Source organism: Somniosus microcephalus, chromosome 4 (genome assembly GCF_052327205.1).
Source record: "Somniosus microcephalus isolate GS21.2 chromosome 4, FLI_Smic_1.0, whole genome shotgun sequence".
In the NCBI taxonomy this organism is placed as follows: domain Eukaryota; kingdom Metazoa; phylum Chordata; class Chondrichthyes; order Squaliformes; family Somniosidae; genus Somniosus; species Somniosus microcephalus.
Window position 1 is genome coordinate 311654520 of NC_140990.1, and position 18475 is coordinate 311672994.

At 46.9% G+C, this 18475-nt stretch overlaps 1 protein-coding gene across 1 annotated transcript in view; it reads right to left on the minus strand.

Annotated features, from left to right (window-relative positions):
- Positions 1-18010, minus strand: part of cnot9 (CCR4-NOT transcription complex subunit 9) — a 37156-nt gene extending 19146 nt beyond the window's left edge. Inside the window, exon 1 of the mRNA XM_085986725.1 lies at positions 17823-18010. Within this exon, the coding sequence (XP_085842851.1) occupies positions 17823-17846 (24 nt within the window). The 5' untranslated portion in view covers positions 17847-18010. The remainder of the gene's footprint in view (positions 1-17822) is intronic.
- Between the last annotated feature and the right edge of the window lie 465 nt (positions 18011-18475).

Here is an 18475-nt window from a genome sequence, read left to right on the forward strand (position 1 = left end):
TGCAATCACATCTTTCCTGTAATGTGGTGACCAGAACTGCACGCAGTACTCTAGCTGAGGCCTAACTAGTGTTTTATACAGTTGAAGTATAACCCCTCTGCTCTTGTATTCTATGCCAAGGCAAGTATTCCGTATGCCTTCTTAACCACCTTATCTACCTGGCCTGCTACCTTCAGGGATCTGTGGACATGCACTCCAAGGTCCCTTTGTTCCTCTACACTACTCAGTGTCCTACCATTTAATGTGTATTCCCTTTCCTTATTAGCCCTCCCCAAATGCATTAACTCACACTTCTCCAGATTGAATTCCATTTGCCACTGTTCTGCCCACCTGACCAATTTATTGATATCTTCCTGCAGTCCATAGCTTCCTTCCATGGGCTTTTAACTTCGTGACCAGTCTGCCATGTGGAACCTTATCAAAAGCCTTGCTAAAGTCCATATACACTACATCAAACGCACGACCCTCATCACCTGCTCAAAAAATTCAATCAAGTTTGTCAGACACGACCTTCCCGTAACAAATCTGTGCTGATTATCCTTGATTAAGCCGTGTCTTTCTAAATGAAGATTTATCATGTCCTTCAGAATTCTTTCCAATAATTTTCCCACCACCAAGGTTAGGCTGACTGGCCTGTAATTACTCGGTCTATCCTTATCTCCCTTTTTAAACAAGTGTACCACATTAGCAGTCCTCCAGCAGCATACCTGAAGCCAGAGAGGATTGAAAAATGATGGTCAGGGCCTCTGCTATTTCCTCTTTTGCTCCGCTTAACAGACTGGGATACATTTCATCCGGGCCTGGGGATTTATCCACTTTTAAAGCTGCTAAACCCCTTAATACTTCCTCTCTCACTATGTTTATTTCATCTAATATTTCACACTCCTACCCCGTGATAACAATGTCTGCTTCGCTCCACTCTTTTCTGAAAACAGACGCAAAGTATTCATTAAGAACCCTACCCACGTCTCCCACCTCCACACACAGATTACTCATGATCTCAAATAGGCCACAGAGTCATAGAGTTATACAGCACAGAAAGAGGCCCTTCGGCCCATCGTGCCCGCGCCGGCCACCAAGCCCTGTCTATTCTAATCCCATTTTCCAGCACTTGGTCCGTAGCCTTGTATGCTATGGCGTTTCAGGTGCTCATCTAAATGCTTCTTGAATGTTGAGGGTTCCTGCCTCTACCACCCTTTCAGGCAGTGAGTTCCAGATTCCAACCACCCTCTGGGTGAAAATATTTTTCTTCAAATCCCCTCTAAACCTCCTGCCCCTTACCTTGAAACTATGCCCCCTGGTTATTGACCCCTCTACTAAGGGGAAAAGTTCCTTTCTATCTACCCTATCTATGCCCCTCATAATTTTGTACACCTCAATCAGGTCCCCCCTCAGCCTTCTCTGCTCTAAGGAAAACAACCCCAGCCTGTCCAGTCTCTCTTCATAGCTGAAGCGCTCCAGCCCAGGTAACATCCTGGTGAATCTCCTCTGCACCCTCTCCAATGCAATCACATCCTTCCTATAGTGTGGCGACCAGAACTGCACACAGTATTCCAGCTGTGGCCTAACTAGCGTTTTGTTCAGCTCCATCATAACCTCCCTGCTCTTGTCTTCATTAGCCGAGGCATAGAATATAAGTATCCCATATGTCTTTTTAACCACCTTATTTACCTGTCCTGCTGCCTTCAGGGATCTATGTACATGCACACCAAGGTCCCTCTGATCCTCTGTCCTTCCTAGGGTCCTACCATTCATTGTGTATTCCCTTGCCTTGTTAGTCCTCCCAAAATGCATCATCTCACACTTTTCAGGCTTAAATTCCATTTGCCACTGTTCTGCCCATCTGACCAGCCCGTCTATATCGTCCTGTAGCCTGAGGCTTCCCTCCTCGCTATTTACCACTCCACCAATTTTCCTGTCATCTGCGAACTTACTGATCATACCTCCTACATTCATATCTAAATCATTAATGTACACTACAAGCAGCAAAGGACCCAGCACCGATCCCTGTGGTACACCACTGGACACAGGCTTCCAGTCACAAAAACAACCTTCGACCATCACCCTCTGCCTCCTGCCACTAAGCCAATTTTGGATCCAATGTGCCAAATTGCCCTGGATCCCATGGGCTCTTACCTTCTTGACCAATCTCCCATGCGGGACTTTGTCAAAAGCCTGTCCATGTAGACTACATCAACTGCACTACCCTCATCCGCACACCTAGTCACCCCCTTGAAAAATTCAATCAAATTGGTTAGACATGATCTCCCCCTAACAAAGCCATGCTGACTATTCCTGATTAATCCCTGCCTCTCCAAGTGGAAAGTAATTCTGTCCCTCAGAATTTTTTCTAATAATTTCCCTACCACTGATGTTAGGCTCACTGGCCTGTAATTCCCTGGTTTATCCCTACTACCCTTCTTGAACAATGGTACTATGTTAGCTGTCCTCCAGTCCTCTGGCACCTCCCCTGTGGCCAGGGAGGTTCTGAAAATTTGTGTCGGAGCCCCTGCAATCTCCTCCTTTGCCTCACACAGCAGCCTGGGATACATCCCGTCAGGGCCTGGGGATTTATCCACTTTTAAGCCCGCTAAAAACGCCCTACCCTTTCTTTAGTTATCCTCTTACTCTTAATATATTTATAAAACATCTTTGGGTTTTTCCTTGATTTTACTTGCCAATAATTTTTCATGCTTTCTCTTTGCTTTCCTAATATTTTTAATTGCACCCCTGTACTTTCTGTACTCCTCTAAAGATTCCGGAGTATTTAGCCCTCGGTATCCGTCATACGCCTCCCTTTTTTTCCTTTATCCTACCCTATATGTCCCTAGACATCCAGGGGGCTCTAGATTTGTTAGTCCCACCTTTTTTCTTTAAGGGCACATATTTGGTCTGAACCCTCCAGATCGCCTCCCACAGCTCTGACACTGATTTACCATCAAGTAGCTGTTTCCAGTCCACTACGGCTAAATCCCCTCTGAGCTTAGCAAAATTTGCTTTTCCCCAATTTAGAATTTTTATTCCTGCTCTATCCTTGTCCTTTTCCATAACTACCTTAAATCTAGCTGAATTATGGTCACTAGCACCAAAATGCTGACCCACTGATACAGCTTCTACCTGCCCAGCTTCATTCCCTAAAACTAAGTCCAGAACCGCCCCCTCCCTTGTTGGGCTTGCTACATTCTGGCTAAAAAAGTTCTCCTGGATGCATTTTAGGAATTCCGCACCCTCTATACCCTTCACACTAATTTTATCCCAGTTAATATTGGGGTAGTTGAAATCCCCTACTGTTACTGCTCTATAGTTTTTGCACTTCTCAGAAATTTGTCTACATATTTGTTCTTCTATCTCCCTCTCACTGTTTGGGGGTCTGTAGTACACTCCCAGCAGTGTGATCGCCTCGTTTTTGTTTTTCAATTCGACCCATATGGCCTCATTTGATGATCCATCCAACATATCATCCCTCCTCACAGCTGTAATAGTTTCTTTAATCAATACCGCGACCCCCCCGCCCTCCCTTTTTACCTCCCTCTCTATCCCGTCTGAAAATCCTGTAACCAGGAATGTGGAGTTGCCATACCTGCCCCTATTTCAGCCACGTCTCTGTAATAGCTATAATATCATAGTCCCAAGTATCTACCTGTGCCCTCAGCTCATCTGCCTCGTTTGCTATACTCCTTGCATTGAAGTATATACCAATGTGCCAGTGCAGCCTTCGGTCGCCTGAGGAAGAGTGTTTGAAGACCAGGACCTCAAACCCGGCACTAAGCTCACGGTCTACAGAGCAGCAGTGATACCCGCTCTGCTGTATGCCTCAGAGACATGGACCATGTACAGCAGGCACCTCAAAACACTGGAGAGGTACCACCAACGCTGTCTCCGCAAGATCCTGCAAATCCACTGGCAGGATAGGCGCACCAACGTCAGTGTTCTTGCTCAGGCCAACATCCCCAGCATCGAATCTTTGACCACGCTCGATCAACTCCGATGGACGGGCCACATTGTCCGCATGCCCGATACGAGACTCCCAAAACAAGCGTTCTACTCAGAGCTCCGGCACGGCAAGAGAGCCCCAGGTGGGCAGAGGAAACGCTTCAAGGACACCCTCAAAACCTCCTTGAAAAAGTGTAACATCCCCACCGACACCTGTGTAGTGTCCGTGTGTAGATAAAGACACTGAAGACAGGAGTTGGTTCATAGGTATTTACTAAGCAAGTCTGGGGGGGGGGGGGGGGGGGGGGGTGTTTCTAAAGGATATACACAATACACAGGCTTATATAGCCCAAGTGGCAATTACCGGCATTACGCACACCTGGGGCTCTTAAAGGCACATACACCATAATTGCTCTTAAAGGCACATACACCACAATTCCTCCCCTTCTAGCTAACTAGTACATCATAGTTTAAGTAATTATTAATTACATGTTATATGCAAAATAATATACATTGCTGTATTAATTAATTATAAGTTAGTCTCTCAGGAGGCTTCCTGACTCGGTCCGGATAACGCCTCGGGGGTGTAGTAGGTTCTTCTGGCAAGGCTGATTCGGCTTGAAGGCCAGTGTCGGGTTCATCGGGCTCCAGTATCACCGGATCGGAGGTAGATATGGGTATCTCTACTTCATCGTTAGATGTATAGAGTGGTGGTGTAGGTTGTCCCTTTTCGGATGACTTGATGATTTGGTCAGCATGGCGCCTTATTATGCTGTCTCCGATGTCCACGGTATACATCAGTGGTCCTAATCGTGTGCAGACAGTTCCAGGCTGCCATTTCTCGGTACGGTAGTCCCGGGCCAAAACCGGTTGGCCTATCTGGAAGACCCTAGTTGGCCTTTCATTCATGCCCTGAAACTGCCGGTTCTCCACGTCCCTTCGGATGTTGGGCTTGACCAAATCCAGCCGGCATCTTAGGTTTCTATTGTAGAACATCATGGCGGGAGTTTGGTTAGTAACCATATGCGTTGCATTCCTATATGCAAATAAGAAGTTATCCACCTTGTGCTGAAGTTTTATGTCTTCATTACCCATGGCCTTGATGGCCTTCTTGAAGGTCTGGACAAACCTTTCAGCCAATCCATTGGTGGCGGGATGGTACGGGGCGGACGTGTAGTGCTTTACCCCATTGTTCTTTAAGAACTTTCTGAATTCTTCGGACATAAATTGCGGTCCATTATCAGAACATATCTGCTCCGGCAGCCCATTCCTGGCAAATATGGTCCTTAATACTGTGATGGTTTTTTCCGTGGTGGTGGAGGACATCTTTATTACCTCCGGCCACTTGGAGTGTGCATCAACTGCGATTAAGAACATTGAGTCCATAAATGGACCAGCAAAGTCGATGTGCACCCTTTGCCAGGGAGATGAGGGCCACTCCCATGGATGTAGAGGGGCCTGTGGCGGAGCATTTTGGACCTTCTGGCATCCTAGGCAGCTCTTGGTCATGTCTTCGATGTCTCCATCGATACCTGGCCACCATACAAACGCCCTAGCTAGGTTCTTCATTTTCACTCCACCCAGATGCCCCTCGTGAAGCTCCTTTAGCACTTTATCCTGGAGTTTGGGTGGAATCACCACTCTGGATCCACACATCAAGGTTCCTCGGCACACTGACAGCTGTTCTCTTCTTTGCGAGAATGCTGGCAACAGTGGTTCGCCATGTGCTGGCCATCCCTTCATTGTTAAATCGTAGACCCGTGAGAGAGTAGGGTCATTTCTGGTCTCCCTTTCAATGGCAGAATTTGTCACCGGTAGACATTCCACTATGGTAGAGTGGAATATCTCTACTGGGTCTACTGTAGGTGCCTCTTCTATCGTTGGCAACTGTAGGCGTGATAAACCGTCAGCATTCCCATGCTGTTTTGACCCTTTGTATTCAATGTTGTATTGGTGTGCCCCTAGAAAAAGGGACCACCTCTGTAGTCTTTGTGCCGTCATAATGGGGACACCTTTTTTAGGGTTGAATATGGAGATGAGGGGTTGATGGTCAGTCAGCAAGGTAAATTTTTGTCCGTGTAGGTAATGGTTGAATTTCTTCACTCCCCATACCAGGCCGAGTGCTTCCCTGTCTATCTGGGCATAGTTACGCTCAGCTGAGTTCAATGAGCGTGACGCAAAAGCTATCGGCCGTTCCGAGCCATCAGGGAATCTATGGGACAATACCGCTCCTATGCCGTAAGGGGATGCATCGCACGCCAGTCTGATTGGTAGTGATGGGTTGTAATGAGCCAAAATTTTCTCGGATGTGATTAAGTCTTTACATTTATGGAAGGCACGTTTACAGTCTTCGTTCCATTTCCAAATCACTCCTGTCTGTAGAAGATCATTAAGAGGGTGTAGAATAGTTGATAAGTTCGGTAAAAATTTATGGTAGTAATTTATTAATCCCAGGAATGACCTTAATTGAGAAACATTTTCAGGTGCTGGGGCTTTTATAACTGCTTCAATTTTTTCAGGTGACTTATGCAACCCTTCCTTATTAATTATGTGGCCACAATATGATATCTGATTTTGGAAAAATTCGCACTTGGGGCGATTTGCTCGTAGGCCCTGTTCTTTCAGCCTAGTGAGCACCTGCTCCAAATTGGCAAGGTGCTCGTTGTCGTTTTCTCCTGTTATAAGGATGTCGTCTAGGTAGCATTGAGTTCCCGGAATCCCTTGCAGGACTTGCTCCATAGCTCTTTGCCAGATAGCTGGAGCTGATGCTATTCCAAAAACCAGTCGATTGTACTGGTACAGGCCTTTGTGTGTGTTTATTGTGAGATACTTTTTAGAGGTCTCCTCAACCTCCATCTGTAGATATGCCTGTGCCAAGTCAATTTTTGTGAAGCGTTTCCCTCCGGATAGTGAGGCGAAAATATCTTCTATCCTTGGAAGAGGATACTGTACCGCGTGAAGGACCGGGTTTACAGTCACCTTAAAGTCCCCACAGATGCGAATTTTTTTCTGTTCCTCAGAGTTATTTTTCAATGTTTTTTTCATGACTGGAACGATGGGTGTTGCCCATTCGCTCCAATCTATTTTGGATAGTACGCCTGCCTTTTCCAAATTCTTCAGCTCTGCCTCGACTGCCGGACGTATTGCGTATGGCACCGGTCTTGCCTTAAAAATTTTTGGAATTGCTGTATCTTCCACTTTTATTGAGGCGGTGATGCCTTTCAAGGTTCCTAGTTTCTCTTGAAACACTTCTTTGGCGTTGGCCAAGATGTCTTTTAATCGTTCAGGTATGATGTCATCATTGTTTTTTTCCTTACTGGTCACCGTCAGTGCCCGAATGGAGTGCCAGTCTAAACGTATCTTCCTTATCCATTCACGTCCCAACAACGGTGGACCACCATCTTGTAAAATGTATAAATACAACTTTTGTATTTCTTTGCCGTTGTATACCACAGGCACCCTTATTTTTCCTTTGGGGTAGACTTTCTGCCCCGTATATGTTTTTAAGATAATGGATGTGTCTTTTAGAGGTATATGTGAAAATAGCCTCTCGTAATCTCGTCGATTTATTACAGTTAGAGCTGATCCTGTATCTAGCTCCATTTTAACTGGGGACCCTGCTATTGTGAGGGTAACCCAAATGGTTTGGTAATCCTCTTTGGCAAGTACATTATGTAATTTGAGACAGCTTAGTCTCTTGTTTCCGGAGTCGCTATCGCTATTCTGGTCTTCGGAGCTATTGTCCGTCATCATTTGTACCTTCCTGTACTTTTCTTTATTGATTTTTTGTTTTCTGTCAGTGGATTTATTTTGTCCAGATTGGCATACCCGTGCAATGTGTCCAATCTTACCACATTGCCTGCATGCTTTGCCCTTGAACCAGCAGTCCCTCTGGTTATGGGTGGATCTGCCGCAGCGATAACATCTTCCGAACTCCTGGTGTCATTTTATGGGTGCCGAAGTCCTGTGTCTCTTGTTGTATCTCTGCAGCTCCTTTTGCTGCTGCTTCGTATGATACAGCCATACTGAAAGCTTTGTCCAATGTTAAATCTTTTTCAGAAAGCAGTTTTTTTTTGTGTTCCTTCACTTAAGAGACCGCAAACAAATTTGTCTCGAAGATAATCCGATAGTCCTGCTCCGAATTGGCAGTACTTTGATAGCTCTCTTAATTCGGTTAGGTAATCAGCGTTACTTTCATTCTTGTGTTGATTTCTCTTGAAGAACTTGAATTGTTCCGCTATCAGCAGCGGTGTTGGGTTTAAATGCTCCTGCAGGGTATCAATAATTTCTTTAAAAGTCTTGTCCTTTGGTTTGGCTGGAGTGATTACATTTCGTAACAGCCCGTATGTCTTCGCGCCCATTAAGTTCAGAAGTACTGAAGCTTTTTTTTCATCTGTTATTCCATTTGCAGTGCAATAAACCTCTACTCTTTCCACGTATGTGGTCCAATCTTCTATTTCGCCATCAAAAGCCTCAATATTACCAGATTTAGGCATTTCAGAAAAGATATGGCGCTTCCCGCGCTTTTTTTCCCTCTGTAGCAACGATATGGCGCTTCCCGCGTTTTCCCGCCGCCGCTACCAATAACAACGCTGCTTTACTGTGGTTTCCGTTTATTCACTGTTGGAGACTCGTTCCCGACGGAGGTCTAAACGCTGACCTGCTTGCCACGCCGGCCGTCTCTCGAGTGCACCCTCCCAGTCCGTTATTGCTTGCCTCCGATTTCGCTGCCTGTCTCCGCTGTAGAGCCCGCCGCTGGAGCTCCAGCCTGACGCCCAGGAAGGATTAGCGCAGTACCTGTCACCAGCTTGGCCAGCTGGTGAAACCACAGTTTCTCTTACTTCCTTGAGTCTTCTGGACGCTGGAGGAATCGATGTCCTTGAGGTGCTGCCAAATTGCAGGTAAGTCCGTTTCCACTTCGTCGCCACTGTAGTGTCCGTGTGTAGATAAAGACACTGAAGACAGGAGTTGGTTCATAGGTATTTACTAAGCAAGTCGGGGGGGGGGTTTTCTAAAGGATATACACAATACACAGGCTTATATAGCCCAAGTGGCAATTACCGGCATTACGCACACCTGGGGCTCTTAAAGGCACATACACCATAATTGCTCTTAAAGGCACATACACCACAACCTGGGAATCCCTGGCCCAAGACCGCACAAAGTGGAGGAGAAGCATCTGGGAAGGTGCCGAACACCTCGAGTCTCTTCGCCTGGAGCAAGCGGAAGCCAAGCACAGGCAGCGCAAGGAGCGCACGTCAACCCAAGCACCCCACCCACCCGCCCCTTCAACCACCGTCTGCCCCACCTGCGACAGAGACTGTAGGTCCCGCATTGGACTCATCAGTCACCTGCGAACTCATTTTTAATGTGGAAGCAAGTCATCCTCGGTTCCGAGGGACTGCCGAAGAAGATATACCATTTAGTCCTTCCAATTTACTTTCTACCTTTTTGTTTTCCAATTCCAGTTTTTCTTCCCTCCCTATTGACTCTATACTTCGGTTCCCATCCCCCTGCCAAGCTAGTTTAAACCCTCCCCAACAGCACTAGCAAACCCTCCTGCGAGGATATTGGTCCCGTTCCTGTTGAGGTGCAACCCGTCTGGCTTGTAGAGGTCCCACCTCCCCCAGAAACAGTTCCAATTCCTCAGGAATCTAAAGCCTTCCCTCCTACACTATCTCTCCAACCACACATTCATCTGCTCCATCTTCCTATTTCTGTACTCACAATCCAGAGATTACTAGCTTTGAGGTCCTGCTTTTTAACCTCTTTCCTAGCTCCCTAAACTCTGCCTGCAGGACCTCATCCCTCTTGCTACCTATGTCGTTGGTACCGATATGGACCACGACCTCTGGCTGTTCACCCTCCCCCCTCAGAATGCGCTGCAGCCGTTCAGTGACATCCTTGGCCCTGGAACCAGGGAGGCAACATACCATCCTGGAGTCACGTCTGCAGCCGCAGAAACGCCTGTCTGCTCCCCTAACTATTGAATCCCCTATCACGATTGCTCTCCCTCTCCTCTTCCCCTCAGCCTGTGCAGCTGAGCCTTCCATGGTGCTTTGGACTTGGTTCTGGCTGCATTCCCCAGAGGAACCATAGCCCTCACCAGTACTCAGCACCGAATACTGGTTGGTGAGCAAGATGGATTCAGGGGACTCCTGCACTATCTGCCTGGTCCTCCTCTTCTGTCTGACAGTCACCCATTCCCTCTCTACCTGCACACTCTTAAGCTGTGGGGTGACCACCTCCCGAAACGTGCTATCCACGTAGCTCTCAGCCTCGCGGATGCACAGCAGTGACTGCAGCCGCCGCTCAAGCTCCGTAACCCGGTGCTCGAGCTGCTGTAGCTGGCGGCACTTCCCGCACATGTGATCGTCCAGACCACGGGAGATGTCCAGGACTTCCCACATGGCACAGGATGTGCATTCCACGGGTGTGAGCTGCCCTGCCATACCTCTAATTAACAGGCTATTTACTAACAAAGTCTCATTAGTGTTTCGTTTGTTCTTTCCCTTTAGCGGAATATATTGTTCCTGCACTTTGTTGAACAACGTTTTAAATGTTTCCCATTGCTGTTCTACATCGTTGTTTGCCAAAATTGTTGCCCAATTTATTATCACAAGTTCCATTCTCAGCCCGTCAAAATCAGCTTTTCTCCAATCTATTACCCTGGTTTTCGTCATACTTCTGTCCTTTTCAATTATCATCTTAAAGCGCATTATATTATGATCAATATTGCCTAGATGTTCCCCTACTTTTACTTCTCTTATCTGCTCTGGTTCATTCCCCATTACTAGATCCAATAGCGAATCCTCCCTTGTTGGGCTTTTTACATATTGGGTTAGAAAGGAGTCCTGTACACATTGTACAAACTCCATTCCCATATCCCTTTTACCTACTCTTCTGTCCAATTAATATTGAGGTAGTTGAAATCCTCCATGATTATTATTCTATGTTTTTTACTCATTTCCCTAATTTGTCTGCATATTTCTTTCTCCAACACCCTTCCACTATTATGTGGTCTATAGATAGATTAGTGTGATTTATCCTTCATTATCTTTTATCTCTATCCATATGGATTCTATTTTTGTCTTGCTGATAGCTGCGTCACTTTTTTCTGCCATTGTTATCCCGAATAAGTACAGCTACTCCATCTCCCCTTTTTCCCTCTCTATCTTTTCTAAATATATTATACCCTGCAATGTTTAATTCCCAGTCCTGATTTTTCTGTAGCCATGTCTCAATAATCCCTACTAGATCTGGTTCCTCCCAACGCAAGATTGCCTCCAGCTCCCCTATTTTATTACGGACACAGTGTGCTTTGCTGTACAGACAGTTTAACTCATTTTTAAAATAGGATTTCCTCTCACTTTATGTTTAACCATCTTTTTAGACTTTGTTCTATAACTCTATTTATTCCCTTGCTACATTCTTTCCTATGCTCTCTTTTCCGGTTTTGTTTATAATTAGGCTGGTTTTGTTTCTTGTAGGTCCCTCCCCCAGCTTACTAGTTTAAAGCTTTTGCCACCTCCCTATTTACCCTTTCTGCTAGGACACGGGTCCCACCCCGGTTCGGGTGGAGCCCGTCCCATCGGTACAGCTCCTTCCTCTCCCAGAACAGGTGCCAGTGTCCCATGAAAAGGAACCCCTCTTTCCCACACCAGTCCTTTAACCACGTGTTAATTCTCCTGATCTGTCTGCTTCTATGCCAATTTGCACGTGGCTCAGGCAATAATCCAGAGGTTATTACCCTCGAGGTCCTGCCTTTTAATTTGGAGCCTGACTACCGATACTCTTTCAGCAGGACCTCCTCCCTGTTCCTACCGATGTCATTTGTTCCAACATGAACTACGACAACTGGATTTACCCCCTCCCTTTCCAAGTTCCTCTCCAGCCTTCTGAGACATGGTGCCCTGGTCTGCATTGTGGCTGTCCTCCCTGCAGTCTTTCTCCTTGTCCTCACAGGTAGCGAGTACTTCGTACCTGTTGAACAGGATCAGTGTCTGCGGGACCTCCTTCTCAACCTCTCCTAAATCTCCGCTACTCGGCTCCCTAACAGTCACGCCCTCCCCTTCCTGAACCTGTATTTTCCTCTGGGGGGTGACTGCATTCTGGATAAAACTGTCCAGAAATTCCTCCCCTTCCCTTATGTGTCGAGTGTCTTCAACTCGCACTCCAGCTCAAAGATTCTGAGCCGGAGAGATTCGAGATGGAGACATCTCCTGCAGACGTTTGCGCTCAGGACAGTCTCGCTGCCCACAAACTCCCACATACTGCAGTCCAGACACACAATCTGCCCTGCCATATCTTCGTCCAGCCTTATTTTAGAAACATAGAAGATAGGAGCAGGAGTAGGCCATTCGGCCCCTCGAGCCTGCTTTGCCATTCAATGTGATCATGGCTGATCATCCAAATTCAGTACCCTGTCCCTGCTTTCTCCCCATATCCCTTGATCCCCTTAGCCTTAAGAAATATATCTAACTCTGAATTTTATTTAATTAGTTAAAGTCCTAATCAACGATTATTTACAGTTATATTAATTAGTTTAACTAGTTAAGCTATAAATTTAATACAGTACTTTGTAGTTTCCCGCACCTAGTTTAAACCACTGTCCTAGGTTAGAGGAAAAAAAACCTTAATACTCACCAACCAATCACCTACCTGCTGTCCTGTGACTTCACTCCTTGATTTTCTGGAAATCGTCGAAGGTTCGGCCGCCGCTGATACCGCCTCCAATTAGGTCCGCGCTGCCTGGCCTCCCGCTGTTTTAAATACCGCCGCTGATACCGCCTCCAATTAGGTCCGCGCTGGCCTCCTGCTGTTTTCAGTACCATCGCTGATACCGCCTCCAATTAGGTCCGCGCTGCCTGGTCTCCCGCTGTTTTAAGAACCGTCGCTGATACCGCCTACAATTAGGTCCAATGTTCCCCCATATTTTTTTGGGGCCACGCCGCCCCTTTAAACTTGCGTGCGTGTGGTTTTTTTGCATTGTGAAGCGAGCTCACGAACTGCACAGGACCTCGAGACCGCTGTGTGGCCGTGCAACTTAAAGGGAATGCTGCCTTCAATGGTACTCCCGAGTTCCATCTTTTTGATGAGAATTTAAACCGAGGCCCCGTCCGCACCCTCAGGTGGACGTAAAAGATCCCACTGCACTATTTCGAAGAAGAGCAGGAGAGTTCTCCCTGGTGTCCTGACCAATATTTATCCCTCAGCCAATAGCTACAAACAGTTTATCTGGTCATTATCACATTGCTGTTTGTGGGAGCTTGCTGTGTGCAGATTGGCTGCTGCATTTCCTACATTACAACAGTGACTACACTTCAAAAAGTGCTTCAATGGCTGTAAAGCACTTTGAGACATCCTGAGGTTGTGAATGGCGCTGTATAAATGGAAGTTCTTTCTCACCATCGACCTCAGAAACGGCCCTTAATTGATGAACGGTGTTCTTTTGTACTGAGCATTGAATCTCCCACTCCTACTGCAATTTACAGCATCAATGGACTTAGTGTACAGGTGCCAATATGCAATGGATCAGGAGTATCCACTGTAAATTAACGGGTCTTTAAAACAGCTACACTGCGCCCCCCTCCCCGAGCCCAGGAAATATGGTGATTTAAATCCAGGAAACTCAGTCCTATTAGTGCTTTTTTTTTAATTCACCAGTTTGTCCGGTTTGAAGTTCTTTCCCAGTTGCTCAGAGACCTGTTGTGTATTTCCTGCATATTCTGTTGTTTTGCATTTCAATGATTTGAGGGTTTTTGTCTTTAATTCTTTTAATTAAGGCATCCAAATTTTATGGGGAGTGTTCAAAATTATGAAGGGTTTTGATAGTTTGAGAAACTGTTTGCAGTGACAGGAGGGTTTAAGATAATTGGCAAAAAAAATCCAGAGGGGGAGATGAGGAGAATTTTTTTACTCAATGAGTTATGTGGAATGCGCTGCCTGAAAGGGCGGTGGAAGCAGATTCAATAGTAACTTTCAAAAGGGAATTGGACAAATAAAAGAGAGAAATTTGCAGGGCTACGGGGAAAGAGCAGAGGGGGGTGGGACTAATTGGCGCGCTCCCTCAAAAGAGCCGGAACAGACACGATGGGCCGCGTGGCCTCATTTTCTGCTGTATGATCCGATGGCCCAATAAAATGATTTCAGCAAAATCTACGTGTACAATACCATTACCATCAACCACCAATTCTGTTACAGCCTCAGAGAATTGCAGTGAGATTGGGGGGGGGGGGGGTGGGAAGCAGTTAACGAGAGAAAATAAACCAGTCACAAAGTTACTGAAGTAACTCTGCAATGCACACACATTAGATTGCCTGTGCAACACAAAGAAATGTATTTACAAAGCACCTTATTATGTCCCCAAAGCACTTCAAATTCAATGAATTACTTGTGAAGTGTAGTCACTGTTGTTATGCAAGCAAATATAACAGCCCAATTTGCAAAGAGTAAGATCCCACAAACAGCAAATGAGCGAACAGTAAATCATTAAGATTCAGTGTTGGCTGAAGAAAGGAACATATTATCTGATCATTTATATTTCATGACCTGAGGACATCCCAAAGCGCTTTACAGCCAATGAAGTACTTTTGAAGGGTAGTCACTGTTGTAATGTAGGAAACGCAGCAGCCAATTTGCACACAGCAAGCTCCCACAAACAGCAGTGTGATAAAAGACCAAATAATTTGTTTGTGTGAAGTCAGCTGAGGGATAAATATTGGCCAGGACACTGGGGAGAACTCCCCTGCTTTTCTACAAAATAGTGCCATGGGATCTTTTATATCCACCGGAGAGGGCACATGGAGCCTCAGTTTAACATCTCAACCAAAAGACTGCACCTCTGACAGTGCAGCACTCCCTCAGTACTGGCACTGCAGTGTAAGGCTAGATTATGTGCTCAAGGGCTCTTTTCTCTAGAAAAAAGACAGAGGGGTGACCCGATCGAGGTCTTTAAGATTATGAAAGGATTCAATAGGGTAGATGTAGAAGATGTTTCCACTTGTGGGGGAGACCAGAACTAGGGGCAATAAATATAAGATGGGCACTAATAAATCCAATAGGGAATGCAGGAGAAACTTCTTCACCCAGAGAGTGGTGAGAATGTGGAACTCGCTACCAGGGAGTGGTTGAGGCGAATAGCAGAGATACATTTAAGGGGAAGCTAGATAAGCACACGAGGAAGAAAGGAGTAGAAGGATAAGCTGATAGGGCGAGATGAAGTAGGGCGGGAGGAGGCTCATGTGGAGCATAAACACCAGCATGGACCCGTTAGGCCGAATGGCCTGATTCTGTGCTGTAAATACTTTGCAAGTCTCTGCAGTGGGACTCCAACCCACAACCTTCTGACCCAGAGACAAAAGTGCTACCCATTGAGCCAGAGCTGAGAGCCAACGGCTTATTCGCTGCAGTTCCACCCGGTCTTTCTCAACATTAACCGCGGCTCAGTGGCTACCATCCTCACCTGAGTCAGAAGGTCGCAGGCTCTCAAGTCCCATTCTACCACAGAAGGCAGTGGAGGCCAATTCGTTAAATATATTCAAGAAGGAGTTAGATATATTTCTTAAGGCTAAAGGGATCAAGGGATATGGGGAGAAGGCAGGGACAGGGTACTGAATTTGGATGTTCAGCCATGATCGCATTGAATGGCGGAGCAGGCTCGAGGGGCCGAATGGCCTACTCCTGCTCCGATCTTCTATGTTTCTATGTTTCCAGCACATAATCTAGGCTGACACTCCGGCAGTACTGAGGGAGTGCTGTACTGTCGGAGGTGCCATCTTTGGGATGAGACGTTAAACAGAGTCTGCTGTCGGGTGCACGTAGAAGATCCCATGGCCGCTATTTTGAAGAGCAGAGGAGTCCTGGCCAATATTTAACTGGTGGTTGCGGAGGGTGGAGGGGACAGAGAGGTGGTCAAGTGTGCAGCCGTCACATGACGCCTGGAATGATCGAGAACGAGAGCCGATGGGGGGTCCCCCCTGCCTCCTCTCCCCGGCTGTCCTGGGCCCAATACTTATCCCTCGACCAACATCACTAAAAACAGATGATCTGGTCCATTAGCACATGGCTGTTTGTGGGATCTTGCTGTGCGCAATTGGCTGCCGCGTTTCCCACATTACAAGTGACTGCACTGCAACAACAACAACAAAAAGTGTACTGTGTTGGCTGTAAAGCACTTTGGGACGTCCTGAGAAACATAGAAGATAGGAGCAGGAGTAGGCCATTCGGCCCCTCGAGCCTGTTCCTCCATTTAATGAGATCATGGCTGATCATCCAAATTCAGTACCATCTCCCTGCTTTCTCCCCATATCCCTTGATCCCTTTAGCCTCAAGAAATATATCCAACTCCTTCTTGAATATATTTAATGAATTGGTGGTGGTAAAAGGAGCCATTAGAAATGCACAAGTCTTGTTTTATTCCCTATTAATGCCGGAGAGATTTACCCGACTGGGGCCTGCCTGGGGGGGGGGGGGGGGGGGGCGGGGGCGGGGGAAAGCGGCCTGTGCGGATCGAATGGCAGCCCAGAGCACAAGGCTGTGAGAGAGAGAGAGAGAGAGAAAGCAGCCCCGAGAGAGCAGCAGGCCCGAGGCATCCATACCAGATGTAATATATCCAAGTTTGCAGACGACACAAAGCTGGGTGGGCGTGTGTGCTGTGAGGAGGATGCCGAGAAACTCCAGTATGATTTGGACAAGTTGGGTGATTGGGCAGAAGCATGGCAGATGCAGTATAATGTGGATAAATGCGAGGTTATCCACTTGGTGGCAAAAACATGAAGGCAGATTATTATCTGAATGGCAATAGATTGGGAGAAGGGGAAGTGCAGCGAGACCTAGGTGTCCTTGTGCACCAGTCGCTGAAGGTAAGCATGCAGGTGCAGCAGGCGGTTAAGGCGGCAAATGGTATGTTGGCCTTCGTAGTGAGAGGGTTCGAGTACAGGAACAAGGATGTCTTGCTGCAGTTGTACAGGGCCTTGGTGAGACCACACCTTGAGTATTGTGTGCAGTTTTGGTCACCTTATCGGAGGAAGGATGTTCTTGCCATGGAAGGAGTGCAGCGAAGATTCACCAGGCTGACACCTGGGATGGCAGGAATGACGTATGAGGAGAGATTGGGCTTATACTCGCTGCAGTTTAGAAGAATGAGAGGGGATCTCATTGAAACTTATAAAATTCTAACAGGACTAGACAGACTAGATGCAGGAAAGATGTTCCCGATGGTCGAGGAGTCTAGAACCGGGGTCACAGTCTAAGGAGAAGGGGTAAGCCATTTAGGACAGAGATGAGGAGGAATTTCTTCACCCAGAGAGCGGTGAACCTGTGGAATTCTCTACCACAGAAGGCAGTAGAGGCCAATTCATTAAATATATTCAAGGAGTTGGATATATTTCTTAAGACTAAAGGGGTATGGGGAGAAAGCAGGGACTGAATTTGGATTATCAGCCATGATCGCATTGAATGGCGGAGCAGGCTCGAGGGGCCGAATGGCCTACTCCTGCTCCTATCTTCTATGTCTCTATGTCCTGCGTTGGCTGTAAAGCGCTGTGGGATGTCCTGAGGTGGTGAAAGGAGCCATTAGAAATGCACAAGTCTTGTTTTTTTCCCCTATTAATGCCGGAGAGATTCAGTGACCCTTCACCCGACTGGGGCCTGCCTGTGGGGGGTGGGCGGGGAAAGCGGCCGGTGTGGATCGAGTGGCAGCCCAGAGTACAAGGCTGAGAGAGAAGCAGGCCCGAGAGAGAGAGAGAAAAGCAGGCCTCCCTCCATTTCCTCCAGCCTAGCAACGGCCACTATCTCGAGGCTTGAGGCCTGAGCCGCACTCTCTCTCACTCCAACACCCCACCCCACCCCAAAGCAATGATTGACCGACCGGAGCCCAGCACACTCACCGCGCCCGCCGCCAGGCTGTGCATCTTCCGCTGCTCCCGCCACCACCGCCGGATCTCTCGAAAGCTTCACATCAACAACCCGGCCCCAGCGCCCTGCCAAATCACACTCTGACCTCTGACCCTCCTCTCCAAACTAAAACAAAACACAGCCGGGCACCAATAATCATTAATCCGCTTCAGATCATCTGGTTACCCAGAACCTTGAGCTGCACGAGGCACAATCACCATTATATAATAAAGTTTAAAAAAAATAACTCCCTAACCTTTGCCCTTTCACCCCATCACTGCGCCGAAGAGAGGGAAAAAGGCGCTTATTTGGGCTAAATTTTGTTGGGTTTAAAAAAAAAATCATCGTTAAGTAATGCTTCAGAGAAACAAATTGTTTTAAACTTTAATTAAATTGAGATTTTAAAAAAAGAACTGCCGCGCGCTGCCTGTTGGGAGTGTTGCTTGGCGCCATTTTGAAGTCGCGCTGGGAAATATTTATTTTCTTTTTTTAACAATCAATTTTTTTTTAGCTTGGCTGGAAAAACCTACCGCCGTTCATGTTTGCGGGACAAAACTAATGGCGGGATTTACCGGGGATTCTCTTTATTATCTCCCGCCGGGCCCAGCGCACGCGGCGCATGCTGGGAGCGGGAGTTCGCTTCCCG